This window comes from Orcinus orca, chromosome 17 (assembly GCF_937001465.1).
Source record: "Orcinus orca chromosome 17, mOrcOrc1.1, whole genome shotgun sequence".
NCBI lineage: Eukaryota > Metazoa > Chordata > Mammalia > Artiodactyla > Delphinidae > Orcinus > Orcinus orca.
In genome coordinates, this window is record NC_064575.1 from 49822435 (window position 1) to 49839863 (window position 17429).

General features: G+C 53.7%; 1 protein-coding gene across 1 annotated transcript; it reads left to right on the forward strand.

Moving 5' to 3' along the window:
- Positions 1-3767: 3767 nt before the first annotated feature.
- On the forward strand, positions 3768-10243 carry KCNS2 (potassium voltage-gated channel modifier subfamily S member 2). The gene is made up of 2 exons (XM_049700253.1): positions 3768-4680; positions 5329-10243. The coding sequence occupies exon 2, from the start codon at positions 5372-5374 to the stop codon at positions 6803-6805; it is 1434 nt and encodes a 477-aa protein (XP_049556210.1). The 5' UTR covers positions 3768-4680; positions 5329-5371; the 3' UTR covers positions 6806-10243.
- The last annotated feature ends 7186 nt before the right edge of the window (positions 10244-17429 follow it).

A 17429-nucleotide genomic window follows, 5' to 3' on the forward strand; every position in this document is an offset into this window, starting at 1 on the left:
CCCTAGAGGCAGGGCAGGGGTGGGTGGTAACTGAGCTAAGACACAGCCCTTGCCCTTGGCGCTGATCACTGGGCTGCACTTGGGCACAGCTCTGTGCCAAGACCCCTAAAGAAGGGCTGCTCAGCCTCTCAATCTCGGCTCCAGGCTCCATACTGTGATGGCTTAGGGGGCTTAAAGAAAACACTGATTCCACGGGCCCTGCACCAGAGATTCTGATTTAGTTGTTCTGGGTTGAGGTCCAAGGCATCCAGGGGCATCGTTTATTTTAAAATCTCAAGGGATTCTAGGAATGAGATCCCTTAGGCTAATCAATTGCCTGGGAGAGCGCCCTAGAGCCTGGGGGATCCAGGCCGCAGCCCCAGGCACAGCAATTCTTTCCCCTCCAACTGCCTTCTTTTTTTTTTTTTTTTTTTTTTGCCGTACACGGGCCTCTCGCTGTTGTGGCCTCTCCCGCTGCGGAGCACAGGGTCCGGACGCGCAGGCTCAGCGGCCATGGCTCACGGGCCCAGCCACTCCGCGGCATGTGGGATCTTCCCGGACCGGGGCACGAACCCGTGTCCCCTGCATTGGCAGGCAGACCCTCAACCACTGCGCCACCAGGGAAGCCCCAACTGCCTTCTTGATCCGCCCAGAGGAAGAAGGCGGGGCCAAGACTCTAGCTGTCACAGAATAATGTAAGACAGAAGATGAAGCCTCACTCACTCATCATTCAATCATGTATTCAGTAACCACTTAATATAAGTGTTGTGGGGAAAATGCTAGAAACTGACCGAGGGATCCAGTTTAGATTGGGTAGTCGGGCCTCTAAGGAGGTGGCATTTAAATCGAGACCTGAGTGACGAGAAGGAGCCTGCCTGGGAAGCTGCCATGACAAGCAGAGAAAACAGTAGGTGCAAAGGCCCTGCGGAGGGAGCAAGGGGGTACAGGGCTGGAGCATAATTGCTGGAGGAGAGACCACTGGGCTGAAGTCTGCCAGGCAGAGGTGCATCATGGGGGATTTTGGAACTATGGGACGGCATGCTTTTCATGCTCAGTTCCACGGGGAGCCCCTGGAAGGTTTTCCGGAGGGAATGGAATGACCTAATTTGTGTTTTTAAGAGACATTCTGGCTGTGATGGGGAGGGTGGCTGGTGGGAAGCCGGATGGATGCCCGTGATCAGTCCATTCCGGCGGGGGCGGCGGGGGCACCCCTGCTCTCCCCCGGGAGAGGATGAACACTCAGCTCCTCCGCGGGGGGAATGTAGGTCAGGCAGCCCAGCACCCTCAGCGAAGCCGTCAGTGCAGCCCCCTCGCCTGTCAGAGAAAAAAGCCGACTGAGATGTGTGGGCTCAACTGAGAGATCAGTGCTGGCAGAGGCAGAGATAATAATCGCCAAGGTGCAGGGATCTGGGCCGCTGCCTGGGGCCCCTTTTTCTCCTTCCCCGGGGTGCCTTCCCCCCACCCCCTCCGCCGCATCAGGATCTCCCTGGCAGGCCAGCCCAGGGGCAGGCCTTGACCGTGCCTGGAACAGGCGGCTGTATTTTAAGACCAGGGCTCAGGCTTCTAAATAAACCAAAAACACAGCCAGCTTCCCAGGCACAGAAGGAGGGAGACGGCTCCATTTCTCTTCAGCGCAGCGACTGGGAAATAAACCAGTGGCTCTGCCTGTCACATACACTTAACCCTCTGCAAAGGCATCTGTCAGACCCCAGAGCTCCTGCGTCAGCCTTTGTAAGAAATAACTGATGTGCCCCAGACCCAGGCTTCTCCTTGTGGCTCCAAGGGCACATTGTTGTTCAAGGAAAGGTGGGCACGGGGCCTTGTCCTTGACCCCGGGGGGAAAAGCTGATAAAGGGCAGGTACGGACCCTGGGCCCCTGAGTGGCTGGGGCATGTCTCAGTCAGCTGCTGAAGAGGACCAGGGAGAGAAGGAGAGGGAGGGAGGGAGGGGGAATGGTAAGGAGGGGGGAGAGGGGGCTGGCCAGAGCAGGGGCAGAGCTGAGAGGAGAATGGAGCAGCGCCTCTAGACAGTGAGCGCTCTGGGGGCCCGGCAGAGCCCTGGTGTCTGCGGGCAGGTGGGTGGCCGGGGGTGTGGAAGAAACAAAGAGAAACGGAAGGCGGGCGGCGGGGGGTTGGGGGGGGAGGGCGGGGGGGGAGGGCGGGGGCTCCCTCCAGGGACGAAATCTCCCACAACCACAAAGGAAGAAGGAACGAGCTAGAACAAAACCGACAGGAACAGAAGGAGGCGGGCAGATAGAGCAGGGGAGGGAGGAAAACCTCATAGTTATCAAACCCAAGTGTTTCTGGGGAAAAGGGACCCTCCAAATGTGGCAGGAAAAGGTGATTTATGCATTAAACTCAACTAGGAGAAGAGTCAGGAGCGAGGTCAAGGTGACGGGAGTGGCTGGGGACGGTGGCCACACAGCAGAAGCCACATAGACATGTGGTGGCAAAGCAGAAGTGGGGCTGTGAGCTTCAGGGTGGCCAGAAACCAGGCAGAGCACAGTGAGAGGATGGGGGCAAAGGGTAGAGAGGGCCCCAGGGAGGGTAGAAAGGGCCCCAGACTTCAATGATAGGTCCAGCGGACCTAGACAGGGGTGAGGGCCGTGTGCTCCAAACACAGACCTCGAAAGAAACAGAGATGGAGACGAAGACAGCAAATACCAGATTCTCCCTCTTCCTCTATCTCTGTGTGTGTGTGCCTGTCTCTGTCTGTCTCTGCCTCTCTGTCTCTGTCTCCGTCTCCTTCTGTCTCTCTCTCTTCCCCTCTCTCTCACACACACACCCCTCCCTCTCTAAAAGCATCAGACAAAAGAGAAAGGAAGCTCATGTGGCCGTCTCCACCCTATTCTCCCTCCCACGTGGCCTGCCTCCCTGGACTCCCCGCACTTGCAGGGGGCTGCAGGGACATGGGTGTGGAGCTCCCTCCGCAGGCAGCACGCTGGCACACCGCCCCACCCCCCCCACCCCCCCCACCCAGAGGCAGATGACTGGCACAGGTCTCCTCTGTGTGAAGCCAGGCTTGGTTCCAGGACACTCCACATGAAGCGAGCTCAAGGGTCCTCACCAGGCCCTCTGAGGAGCCCCAAAGCATGCAAGCTGTGCAGAGCACCCATCTAGTGGGGATGACATTGCCAGGGCATCATAAGTAAAAGACATGCTGCCCACCGTGGCTGAGATGGCTGCCCTGAGAGTCCAGAGCCACAAGGGCTTTCCCGGGACTTCTGTCCAAAACCTGTAGCCCGTGAGCTCCTTGCTAAGCTCACGTCCTGCTCCGATCTTGGCAAATGGGGACCATGAGAAAGGGCTGAGACCAAGGGGAGGGGGCTTCCCGGGGACTGTGGGTCCATTTCTCAGTTCCAGCCCAGCTGGCAGTGCTTTAAGGAACAATCCTTGGAGACCAAGGGCTCGAATCTGGGCCACAAGTCTCCTGGGGAATGGGGACACTGGTACTGAGCATATCTACGCTGGACCCACACTCCAAGTCCCCACTGTGTCTGCATACACAAAGTTCTCATTTCATTACGCACACAGACCCGTCACAGTCGCACTGAATACTACACTGTACACTGCACACTGTAGACACAGCTCACAGTCTGCCACTGTGTGTACACACCACGCTGACATGCCCTAGGTTCCCCTGTTCTGACATGCTGTACACATCCTCCCACCGCTCAGAGGTCCAATTTTTATCAGCGCTGCACAGACACTGAAAAGTCTTATTTTCCTCAGACCACACACACACACACACACACACCTCCCTACAATCCTCCAACTCTGGCACACCACACCGGCCTGTACACGCGCAGTGCCCACACAGAGCTCCCAAACAGAACTCCGTGACTCCCTCCCACGCCGGTGGGGCTTGCACTCCCGCCCCCAGCAAGCTAAGCTGAGCTCGACCTTGGGTTTCCCGGCTCCGTCTTCACCCCTCCAGATGCCTTTCCCCACCACCCTCTTTCCCCCGAAGCTTCAGGAAACTTTTCAGCAGGTGCCTAAAAGGGGAAACCTGGAGTTCCTCCCGTCCTTCTCTTCCCCCGACGCAAGCCATCCCTCATTCCCCAGCTCGGCTCCGCCCGAGACCCAAGTGGGGAAAGGTCACCGTAGGCAGTCCCCTGCCTGCGCCCTGTGGCAATAACAGCTGTCACCAGGGGATAGGCGAGGGGTTGGGAAAGGTGTTGGCTCTGCGTCGAGCCGGGGGCCCGAAGGGGTCGCCGCGACGCGCGGGAGGAGAGCAGAGAAGCCGAGGCGGCAGCATCTCCGGAGTCCGGGCGGCGGCCTCGCAGGGAGCTGGGAAGCGCGGAGCTGTCCGTTCAGCACCACCGCGCCGTGCCCCAGAGCAGGGCCCGCGCCGAGGCGCAACGGCTCATCTCCCGCTCCGGCCCCCGCTGTGGCGCGCGTTGTTGTCTCTCTTCGGTGCTGAGGGGCGCGCGGAAAGAGACAGGAGGGCTCTGCGAGCATCGGGGCCACGCAGCCACCTGTGAGCCTCCTGCAACTGCGGACGGCGGCGGCATCCCCGGCCGGAGACAGGAGACGCTCGGCGGACCCCGCCCGCCCTCCCGCCGGGCGCACACCCAGGCGCACACACACTCGCACCCGCGCGCACACGCACAGCCAGCCGGCAGCTGCGGCCACAGCGATGCTCGCCGGCAGGTCGGGGAAGTTTCCCGCCGGCCTCGGCCGCGGGCCCCAGTGCTCGCAGGTAAGCGCTTCCAGAACGCGCAGGGCGAGCCCGGATAGCTCCGCGGGGTAAGGCGCGGCGCGCGCGGCGCACGCGGCTCCAGGGCACGGCGCCAGGCGGGCGGGGAAGCCCGGGGCGGGGGGCGAGGGGGTTCCAGTCGCGGGGGCTGGACGCAGGGGACGCCAGGCCGGCCCCCTTACCCCACCCGGGGTTAATGACTCGAGAGGTGAATTTCCCCGCCCCCTCCCGAGGCTACGCGCCCCCCATCTCGGCCCAGCCCGGCCGGTGCGCATCCCAGCTCTGGTCCCGCCTGTCTGCGGCGAGCGGGCGGGGGCGTCTCCTCGACCCGCCCACGGGCAAGGTCAGCTCGCAGCTCCCCGGGCTCTCAGAGCCGCTGGGGCGCGACCTCCACCAGCGTAAAGGGACCGACAGAACCCCCAGGGTGGGCGTGGAAACGCGGCCATGCTAGTGGAAACATAGCCCCCACTCCAAGCCTTTCCTCGGGAGGGGGCCAAAACCCATAGAACCGGCTCCCCATCCCAGTGTCCTTCAGCCCCCAGAGACCCGCTGGAGAGGACTGGGTTCGCCAGGGACGGATGGGGAAATAGAAAGAGGTGCCCGAGCCCTGAGCGCCCGGCGCTCACCCGACACGATTCCTTCGGCTTCCAGGTGTAGCGCCCCCGCGCGGCGCGGGCGGCTGGGCGTCTCCAATATGACTGGCCAGAGCCTGTGGGACCTGTCGGAGGCCAACGTCGAGGATGGAGAGATCCGCATCAACGTAGGCGGCTTTAAGAAGCGGCTGCGCTCGCACACGCTGCTGCGCTTCCCCGAGACGCGCCTGGGCCGCCTGCTGCTCTGCCACTCGCGCGAGGCCATTCTGGAGCTCTGCGACGACTATGACGACGTGCAGCGTGAGTTCTACTTTGACCGCAACCCCGAGCTCTTCCCCTACGTGCTACATTTCTACCACACCGGCAAGCTTCACGTCATGGCGGAGCTGTGCGTCTTCTCCTTCAGCCAGGAGATCGAGTACTGGGGCATCAACGAGTTCTTCATCGACTCCTGCTGCAGCTACAGCTACCACGGCCGCAAAGTGGAGCCCGAACAGGAGAAGTGGGACGAGCAGAGCGACCAGGAGAGCACCACGTCCTCCTTCGATGAGATCCTGGCCTTCTACAACGATGCATCCAAGTTCGATGGGCAGCCCCTGGGCAACTTCCGCAGACAGCTGTGGCTGGCGCTGGACAACCCCGGCTACTCGGTCCTGAGCAGGGTCTTCAGCGTCCTGTCCATCCTCGTGGTGTTGGGGTCCATCATCACCATGTGTCTCAATAGTCTGCCGGACTTCCAAATCCCTGACAGCCAGGGCAACCCTGGTGAGGACCCCAGGTTCGAAATCGTGGAGCACTTTGGCATCGCCTGGTTCACATTTGAGTTGATGGCCAGGTTTGCTGTGGCCCCTGACTTCCTCAAGTTTTTCAGGAATGCCCTCAACCTGATCGACCTCATGTCCATCGTCCCCTTTTACATCACTCTGGTGGTAAACCTGGTTGTGGAGAGCACACCTACCTTGGCCAACCTGGGCAGGGTGGCCCAGGTCCTCAGGCTGATGCGGATTTTCCGCATCTTAAAGCTGGCCAGACACTCCACTGGCCTCCGCTCCCTGGGGGCCACACTTAAATACAGCTACAAAGAAGTAGGGCTGCTTTTGCTCTACCTCTCTGTGGGGATTTCCATCTTCTCCGTAGTGGCCTACACTATCGAAAAGGAGGAGAATGAGGGCCTGGCCACCATCCCCGCTTGCTGGTGGTGGGCCACCGTCAGTATGACCACTGTAGGGTATGGGGATGTGGTCCCAGGGACCACGGCAGGGAAGCTGACCGCCTCTGCCTGCATCTTGGCGGGTATCCTAGTGGTGGTACTGCCCATCACCTTGATCTTCAATAAGTTCTCCCACTTTTATCGGCGCCAAAAGCAACTCGAGAGTGCCATGCGCAGCTGTGACTTTGGGGATGGAATGAAGGAGGTCCCTTCCGTCAACTTAAGGGACTACTATGCCCATAAAGTTAAATCCCTCATGGCGAGCCTGACGAGCATGAGCAGGAGCTCGCCAAGCGAACTAAGTTTAAATGATTCCCTGCATTAGCTGCGAGGGCTTGACCTCCTCAAACCCACATTGCTGAGCTGTGTCTCGTGCCTCTGGCACAGTCCAGGCACATTAGGGTTATGGCGTAAGGAGTATGCCCAGCCCCAACGGGGAGAGATGCATGGGATATGCACCCCAGGTTGCTTTTACAGTATTTAGGATCATTTTTAGAGGGTGGTGTGTCTGACACCATGCCTTTGCACCTTTCAGTGAAATGACACTCACTGGTCTTTGCATCGCGGGCATAAAATGTTCACCTTTCTGCCGGATGAGTACCTAATTTCTCTGTTCGTTGTGTTCTCTATTGTAGCGCTTGTGGCCCAGTACTGTCTCAGTTGTTTGTGCTCCTGTTTCTGAGGTTGTCATGTGAGTTCTGTACCAAAAAGCCCCCACAAATATGTCCAGTGGAAACACATCTATGGGGTCAGCAAGGATATGATGAGGTTTTGCTCACAGTCATGTAGAAACAAAATCTCAATTCTTTATCCAATGCTTTCATTTAGTTTTAATACCAAAACAAAGGGAATGTGAAGTTAAGTACACATGACTGATGCAAGTCTGTGAGTTGTTTTTGTAACTCTGTAGCCCTGTGGCTTGCATGGGTACCCTGCTCACTCTTAGAATGATGTACACTGATGTTCATCTCTTAAATGTTGCTCTTTAGAGAATGTTATTTTGTTAATCACGTAGTGAAGATTGAAATCTTTACCAAGAACAGATGCATTAGGGACAGGGGCTTCAGCTAAACATAGGCCAAATCACAGGATGCTTGAAGACCTTTCAAAGTCAGCCCTCCGTCTTTTCTAGGGTGGTCGTAGAGACATTTATTTCTTGCTGAGGTTCCTGGTCTAGGTCATTTGAATAAACTTTGCTGTGTCTTAGATATTAGCATGTTTTTGAAATGTTTCCTTTTAAAGATGTTTAGAAATAAGATTGTATTGTCTTTATCAACTAAAAAGTTGACTGTTGTATTGTCTGAGGCAAACATTGTTGGGTTGCTAGCAAGGGCAGTAGCTTAGAAAATTTTGTTGCCTGCTCTGAAAGCTTATAAAATGAGAACCCTTTTATTTCCAAGCAGAATTTACTTAGATAATTTTGCTTCTATGATACAGTACGTTACATATGATGCTCTAACTGCCCCAGAGTTCCTGGTATGACATGGAAACCTGGTGGTGTGGAAGTATGTACTCAAAATATAGACAAATGGCTTATCCAGGATGGAAATATTATAGTTCTTATTTCCATTTCAGCTGCCTTTTCTTGGGGGAGGGTTGGTGGAGGCCAGGAGAAAGGAAGGAGTTGTAAAACAAAAAAGCATTGTTACTTAATAAAATGTCATAAATAATTGTAAACTTCTTGAAAAGCTTGATGCTACTTAAAAGACCTTTAAACTTCTAAACTTGTGTTAAGGTTGAGAACTCTTTCCTTCTCCAGAATGCCCTCTCTCTTCTTCTTCAGTTAACCAGCACATAGCGTTTTGAAGGGTTAACCTGGACCCCTTAGTAAGATAGTTCTCTGTTATATTCTAGGTAATCAGGTGGTTTTCCAGGTGGCTTCCATTGTTGTTCAGTCTTTGGAAAGGCTGCAGAATCCAGGGGTCTACATGCGGAGTTAGGCAGGCTTTTTATCTATGTCTTGGATCTTCCTTAAAAAGGTCCACTTTGTGTCTTAGTTGGTTGAAGGTAGTACATACTTCTTGGGGATGTGGTGAGGATCTTGTCAGAGGCTTTGTGTACTTGTAGTTGCCATGGCTACTAAAGAGCGGGCCATTTGCACTAGTCACTTATGCCTTTAGGTCCCCAGTTCAAATCTTTCCATCAGACTGGAGCCTTATGGTGGGCGGGGAGGCAGCCACGTCCTAGTGCTACCTGGTCTACCGTCTACATTTGTTTCTCAGAAGCATCGGGAAAGGTGAGATGACTTAGGGGCAAACCAACCACCAAGTCAGAAGGGCAGGGTTATTTCTCAGAATTTGCACATGTAGCACTTGGCTTTGGCTGACGTTTCCAGCACTGGAAGGCAGAGAATTTACGAAATAATCTCCAGCTGCACTGAGGCAGGTGATGGTACAAACTCGTGAAGACTGTTCAGTTTGCCAAGGCTGATGGCATTGGGTCGCTGAGTGTGGTATCCACGGTCACTGACCATAAAGCTTGTGAAAAGTGGAAACAAGGAAGGAGGCTGAATAATTCAGTCACTCTCATGAGTATTCTTTTTAAACAGGCAGGTTTTACCACCAAAACAGAGATACCTTTAGTGGTTACTTTTTGCAGATGTGAAAACTGGAAAACCTGACTTTTCATTTTGGTGATGACTTGCGTTTATCTGGTGCCTTTCATTGGGGGAATCCCAAAGTACTTTAGAGACTGTCTTTTTAATATCTTTTGTACATATATATACTCGTATAAAATATTATTTTGCCCATCCTGGAATTTCAGTTACTTCCGAGCATGAGAATGTCCTCATAGCATTAAGTACTCCAAGCAGTGGTTTCAGTTAAGAGGGAGAGAGAACAACCCAGCTGGCTTGAACACTGGAGTTAATTCCCACAGAGGATGGAGACAGAACTGTGATCCAGGGAGGAAGAACACTCCCCTCCCACAAAGAACGACCAAGGTACGCAGTTCACAAGTGCTCTCAGCTGGGCTTTGATTGACCTTGTTAGATAACATGTTATGGAGCAGTTTCTTCTGGTCCCTGAAACTAATCGGTGCGGGGAAGAGGGGTGGGGTCAGGTGAATTTTCTGCTCTGTTTCTGGAATTAAGAACATAATTGTGAGGTGACATCTTTTGCCACCAGGCTGTCAGACTGACCTGTAAACCTCCTTTAGGGGGACCCAGTAAAAGCTTCAAATCGCCTATTTCCAGCGGTGGGCTTGAGAGCAGCTTCACTCCCAACATTTGAAGGTTGTTATTTTCAATGTCTTTGGGACAAATACATGGGCCGGGCTCTTCTGGAAATATATGTGATGAGCATTTTGAAAGCGCTGGCTGGGAAGTGACACTGTGTCTTTTCTGCACAGATGCGCACTGGTTATAGTTTGGTGTTTTCTGCCAACCCTCTGCATTTCCTGGGTTTGCTGCTGAGGAGGGGCATGTTATAATGCCAGGCTGATTCGTAGCTCCTAAGGTAGTAATTGGTATTTAATCCTTGGATGTGTTATTTCTACTTGGCTTAGTATTCAAATAATGGAACTACCTGCTAATTGTTGCCTCATTTCAAAGAAAATGACCTGTTACGCACTTTGGGAATAGCAATGATCTGTACAGGCTGTGTGCTCTCTACTTGAAGGCTTAACTGGTATTTCTTGTACGTTTTAACAGCATGACTTGTTACAGAGCTGTAATTTTAAAAATTGAGAACGCTGTATTTGCGCTGTCCGTTTTAACACTCATTAACACGCTACTGTGCGGGCACTGATGCAGCCCCGCAGAACCGTTCTGTGTGATGGCCGCACGTTACTCTCCGCGCCTTGACTCAGCAATGAGGAAGAACACGGACACACTCAGGACTCCAGCCTCGAGGGGAATGCAGATTAAATAGAACACAATTATTGACACTCCCTTAGGGCACTTCAGTTACACGTGGAGTGGCAAACACAACAAGGGCATTCGACATTGGGGACCAGATTTCCTGAGAAAGGCTGGGCCTTTTTTTTTTTTTTTTTTTTTTGCGGTACGCGGTCCTCTCACTGCCGTGGCCTCTCCCGTTGCGGAGCACAGGCTCTGGACACGCAGGCTGAGCAGCTGTGGCTCACGGGCCCAGCCGCTCCGCGGCAGGTGGGATCTTCCCGGACCAGGGCACGAACCCGCGTCCCCTGCATCGGCAGGCGGACTCTCAACCACTGCGCCACCAGGGAAGCCCAGAGGTTCTGTTTTTACATCGAGATGAAGAACTGGTCAGGGCTTTAAGGATGATCTAATCTGACCTTCTCATTTTGCAGCAAGGGGATGTAAGGCTCAGAGAAGCCAAGCGAGGCACCTAAGATCACAGAGTTGAAGGCAAAACTGGGAGCAGACCCCAGTTAGCCCAGTGACCTTCCTAAGATTCATGTGGCCTTCGGAACGGCTCGTAGTCAATGTCGCTACTGGGTTAAGTAGGTGCTAAGGGCCAGTTCCCCCAGCAATAGTCACACCAAACCAGCCAGAACACTCAGGTTACCCAGGACCCAACTTGCTGCCAGGGAGGCACCGTAGCAGCATGGAGCCTGGCAACCAGGCGGGGTGGGGTTGGCACCAGCAGGCGCATGTGGTGCTGAACCAGACTGTGTGGGCGGGGCAAACCCTGACGGGGTGTCTGTTTCATGGGGGCTCCAAGAATTCATGACCATCCCTTCTACAGAGCAGGCTGGTGGCTCTAGGTCCTGGTGAAAAAAGGGCTCCCAACTCTCTGTGCCTGCAAAGAATAACTAACAGCTCTTCCTTCCCAACAAAGGCTCAAAAAGCCCAGCCTTGGGCTTCCCTGGTGGCTCAGTGGTTGAGAGTCCGCCTGCCGATGCAGGGGACACGGGTTCGTGCCCCGGTCCGGGGGGATCCCACATGCCGTGGAGCAGCTGGGCCCATGAGCCATGGCCGCTGAGCCTGCACGTCCGGGCCTGTGCTCCACAACGGGAGAGGCCACAACAGTGAGAGGCCCGCATACCGCAAAAAAAAAAGCAACAGAACCTCTGCATGCCTCCACCCCACCATGCCCCTTGTAGCCCTGAGCAGAACCCAATAGCCTTCACTTATTTTTAAGCAGAGCAGAGGGGCTGCTTACCAACAACCTTCTATTTGCTTTCATCTCTCTTCTCAAAAGCCAAACCACAAGAGATGACAGTTTCAGGGACAACGATATCCGAGACATGCTTGGGCTGGTGTCTGTGTCAGGGAAATAGAGGTTTAAAATAATCAATGCGTGTCTCCTTTGGGCTTTAGGCTAGTGACACCTAATCCAAATTCCTGCTATTAAAAAGCATCAGAGAGGAACATCCCATTGATTCCATTTGGCTAACTCTTCGCCCATTTGTGTTTGCTCTCTCTGTGAAGCCCTGTAGATCCCTCACCCGTCCCCACGAGGGCCCCTAAGTGGACAAGGGCAGGTGGAGCACCCACAGCCCACACTTGGTCCTAACTGAGGGGCAGTGGCATCTGTGGGTTCTCTCTTCCATGTAACCTTCAGAAGCGCGTGGCGACAACCTGCCGCCCGTCTCGTGGCGGCTGAGGAGGGGAATGACGTGCAGCACGGGGAGAGGGCACTCGCGGTCCCCACAGCCCCCATGGCCCCACCACGCGGGCCACAGCATGTCTTCTCCAGCAGGGCTATAAATGGATGTTCAGGGATATTTGGGGGGCCAGGATCCCTTGCATCTTAAAAGGAAAACACAAACACCTCCTCTTGAAGGAAGGACTTAAATGCTGAGCTCACATGGTTATTACTTTCTCTTATTTTTAGGAGAACTTTTAACCAACGTTTCTGCCCAAGGCCCTTATCTGGGTGTTAGATTCAGTTAATACTGTAGATCTGAAAACCGGAAGCGTGTTCCTCCTTCTGTGACCTAGTTTGTCAATATCACCATCCTCCTGGGGAAATTCTCCAAAGCGAATGACTTTGCCTGAAGGTAACAAGCTGATGCTTTCAGAAGAACGTAGGCACAAACAAGGTCTCAAAGATGTGGCCGAGAGGAGGGAGATATAACAGGGGAGGAAAAGAGGGCAGGAGTGCCCAGGAGCTGGTGCATGTCCTGCAGAAGGAAGAAGGGATAGGAAGAAGCCAGGGAAAAGGAAAAACAAATGAAGGTACAGAAGGAGAGAGTGAATAAAAGAAAAGGCAGAGAAGAAAGAAGGGAGAGAGCCATCAGTTAGGGAGACAAGAAGCTATGTTTAACACAGTTCTTTCAGGCCTTCCATTGAATTCATTTTGTTTCCAGTCAACATAACATGTTCTGAGCCCAACGGTGGCCTCCTGGGGGGTAACTATAGCTGGAGTCAACTCCCACCCACCCCCCATCACCTCCCCTCCCCTCCCCACCAAAGGGGTTCACGGTCTGGTGGAATAGAGATACAGACAACTACTAAAAGCCTTTTGCATGAAGAGGGCATTGAGGACACAAGGAAAGGAGGCACAAATATTTCCTCTTGAAGATGGGACTTCTGGGTTACAGATAGAAAGAGGACCAGACGTTGGCCAGACAGAGGTGGTGGTAGGAGTCTGGAACAGAGAGATGGAGGGAAGGGAAAGGGAGGAAACTGCCACACACAGGGACCCGCCCCCGGGCCAGCATGTGTGAGACACATGTGAATCAGTGTGGTGCAAAAACAGTCCACAGCAAAGCCACCAAAAGACCCTGGGTGTCATTCTTTTGTCACTGGGTTGGGGCACCCTGACCAGTTAATCCTGTCGGAATGGGACTCTGGCAGCAGCTTGGAGGCTTGGGAGGGGCCAGAAGACCTACTTGAGGTCACTGCCAGCTAAGAAGGGAGGGAGCTGGAGAGGAAGGGGCAGAGTGGATTGCCAAGGAGGTCAACCCCACAGGACTCCGCCAACCACTGGATGTGAGGAAGAGAGATGGAGGGCTGCGGTGGCTTCTGGGCGGATGGGTGGATGACGGTACCACCAAGAGAGGCAGGGAATACTTGGGTCCATCCCGAGGTTGAGTCGTGTTGCCTGGGTGACACACAGATGGAGGTGTGCAGAGGGCAGAGGAAAGCCTGGGACGGGACTCCTTAGCTGAGAGATGGAAGTTGAGGCCATGGGTGAGATTACCCAGGAAGTGCACCGACAGAAACAGAAGAAAGAAAAGCTCCCTGCGGAAGACCAGCGTCCGAGGGGCAGCCACAGGGATGATGAGTTCCAAGGCCTTGCCTTTCTCTGCCGGCTCATTATAGCTGGCATCCTATCTCTTTCCTTTCGCCTGAGAAAACCCCAGAGGGTAAACGCTACTAATGACCTCAGCTTTCCTCCTCATCCGCTTCCTTATTTTATCTCTGTGCTCGGCTTCTGTGCCTATCACTCTCTCCAAACTGCTCTCTTGAAGACCGCCAGGTGCTTTCCTAATCGCTAAGCCACGGCCCCTCGTCAGCTCCCCCAGAGTCTTTGACTCCATAGACCAACCTCTCGGTCCTTTGCCCTCCCTCCTCTCTGATTTTTGGACCCTGCATTGCTGGCTCTCCGGGCTCTGCCTCTCTCTCTCATTTCCCCACTGGATCTTCATCATGCCTGTCCCCCAAATTGCTGTTCTGTAAGCCGTAGCCTCAACTAGTGTGCGGATGACCCACGTGTCAACTTGCCCGACTTCCAGCCCCCATGCACGTTACCTGTGTGTGTTTGGAAGTCACCATGTCTAACCCCATGTAGTCACCCCGAGCTTCCTCTTCCTCCTGCCTTCTCCTTCACGTCTGTCAATGGACCCTCTGTGCTCTGGGCCACTCACATTGCGATTTCAGTCACCTGTGAATCCTCTCCATTGATTTAGTTATTCACTCACCACAGCAAAACACTTCTTGACAGCTGACTAATCGCCAAGCACCATGTTAGAGGTGAGGGCAATACTCCTCTGGTATTGCTCCCAGCCCTTCAGCAGTGTAGACTTTACAGCCACTTTATTGTGCATTGGAATCACCCGGGGAGCTTTTAATGCTGTAGATACCTGGGCATCGCTCCGTCTACAAAATCAGACCCTTAGGAGTGGGCCCCAGGAATTTGTACTCTTAAGCTCCCAGCTGATTTTGATGCAAGTGGTTTTCAGACCCCACGTGGAGAAACACCAGCTCAGGGTCTCAGGGGTACCCCTTACAGTCCTCTCACTGTCCCTCTGTCATTCCCATACCCACTAGGACAACAGGTTTTATCAATGCTTTCTTCACAGGATCTCACACATTGGGCCCTTGGTATACTTTCTAAAGGCTCCCACCCCACTTCAGTCCTTGTTAACTCATGTTTTGTTAATTTCCAACAGACTCATGCCCATCCCCCTCCAATCCATCCTTTTCTGCAACCCCTTACCAGGCTCATCTTTCCCCTTCCTGTATCTTAGACCTACTGGGACTTCTTCGGCTACCACTCGTGCTTATGTTCAAAATAAGCACCATACATATAAAGGGTGAAAAATCTGCATGGGCCCATTAAGGCTCTAGACAGAGAAAAGGGCCCATTGAGGAAGGAGCTGCCTTTCAATGGGGCAACCAGGGGCAGGTGATAGAGACATAAGAGATTTGTAACAAGGGACACAAAAGTTGACAGCACGAAGGGCCTGAGTGTTGGACGACTAGTCTCCCCACCTGTCCAGGGATGGCCAGTCCTGAGTCCTAGAATATTGGTCTCCCAAAGACGCTGGTGGGTGTGTCCAGCACAGAGTCGTCCCTGACATGCAGGGATACGGTGTGAGGCAGGCACACTGGGGGAATATGGTAGAAACAGAACTGGGGTTCATGGGCGGTGAGGAGGTCTCCACTCAAAACTCTTTTCGTCATCACCTACATCTCCGGACATTTAAAGGCTTCTGAGCTATTTTCAGACCTACTATGAAAAGAACTGAGGTGTTATCAGTCAGGCACCCATCTAACCATTTCCTAAGAGGAGAGCTGGCATGAGTCACTTTGGATCTGTCAGCTTTGTATCGATCTTTCTGGCAAATTTTCTGGGTCTGCCAGGGCCAGCTCTGCTGGGCACAGTTGAATTGTAACCCACCGCGTTCAGGGTCAGTTATTACAAAGGTCACCGTCATGGGTTGCAGCCTGCAGGGTTTTTTTTTTTGTGCAACACGTGGGAGGAGAGGAGGGAAACCACAACGCACAAAACCAAGGGTGTCCCCGGGCTTTCCCATTGTTTTCCCATAAGCTTTACTTATGCCTCTCCCAGGTTTGAGATTTGAGGACTGCTTTTGGAATGAGGTGCTGCTGGGAACCAGTGGAACCCCAGAAGTCATTCTGGGTTCTTTCTCTACAGCAGGTGAAGCTGCTGTCTTCCACTCTGCCCTTCACCCTACCCTGGAACCTAGGAGCCCAGAGTTGAGGCGTTTAAATACATTACTATGTAATTTGCCAATTTTAACACATGAGCTCCCTGATGATTCAGTAGTCTCCCCATCTTTTAAAAAGCACTCTCATGTTAAAAAGATAAAAAGTAAAATTCCAGTCGAACCAAACTATCCCACTGCCCCTCACCTTTACCTGTGCTCCCCCCGCCCATGGGGGACGCTCTGAGTCCTGATGATCAGGGCCTCATTTGTGCTGAGATTTCAGGGATGGGCTTGACGCCTGGAAACTGCAATGTGCAGATGTCACATGTCCAGAAAGACTGGGGAGCCGGCCTCAGCAAAAATTGCCAGGAGGGGTACCAAGAATCAGAATTAAATCAACTGAGAGCCATCGTTTCGCTGGGAGCCAAGCTCCTTGGCAAGCCCTGTGCTGAGTGGTATGGCTATAACTTCTCCATGTGCCCCCGGCCCCCAATACTGTCACATGTGCCATCAGGTGAAAAGGTACCTCACATGGCCCCTCAGCAGCACAGAGGGGAGTACACGTGTGTGTGTGTGTGTGTGTGTGTGCATGTCTATGTGCACACGTGGGTCTCTGTGAATTCGTGTGTGTGTCTGTGTGTCCATGTGCCTGTGTGTATGTATGTGGGTGTGTTTGTGCCTCTGTGAATGGGGGGGTGTGAAATGACAGGGGGCAGTCTTACCCTTTAAGAGAAAAGAGGTGGCAACAGCTGTGCTCCAGGGCTCCCACTAGATGTTACCTCCATAGAGCGCCTTTCTCTGCACTCGCCCCAATTTAAATGAGACCTTTCTACCACCCGGTGTCTGCCTTATGTCTCACAGCATTCAGTACTTTTCCATCTGAGCTCTTATTGGGATTTGTCACTTTTATTTATTGGGTGATGTCTGTCACCCCACTCATGGGGAGCTCAGAGGGCGGGGATATTTGTCTGCAGTGCTCAACACAGTGTCTGGCACGGAGTAAGTGCTAACAAATCATAAATGAAGCCAGGGAAGGGGGCCAGCTAAACTATGGGGTTCAGGCCTTCTCACTGGGAGTGATGCTGGATAAATAGCAGGTCCCCGGGGAGTCTAACTGAGCTGCTGCATAACTGAACTGAGGGCTTGGAGGCCTTCGTAAAGGGGTTTCATTGTGCGGCCATCCTTAGCGAAGCCTCCCAGGCTGGAGACCTGTGACGTGCTGGTCAGGCAGTACCACCGTCAAGGTTGGAAGGGACAGCCTCCCTGAGATGTGCGTTTCTAAATGAGCTCCAGAACCCAGGAAGGGCTGCCAAGACATTCCCATCGGAGAATGACTAATGCGTGACGCAGTCTGCAGGGGAATAATGTCCACGTGGACCCATGCACAGGCACCGCATTCCTCTGTGGTAGCACTGACACCACCCGCACTGCCAGGCTTGAGAGCAGAGAGCACCGGATGTGCCAGCGGTGGGGATGGATCGCTTTGTACTTACTGGTCAGAGGAACGGTCTTGACACTGTTTCACTGCTGATCCTCCAGCACAATCCAAAAACTGAACCTGAGCCCTTCGTTTAGCTGTCTCTCCCTTATGGCTAGCTAAGCAAAACGCGCCTGCGCACTGTCTGGGCCCTGCCGCTCACTGGCTGGAACGCTGATGAAGCTGGTGGGGTGTGTCCCGGTACTGG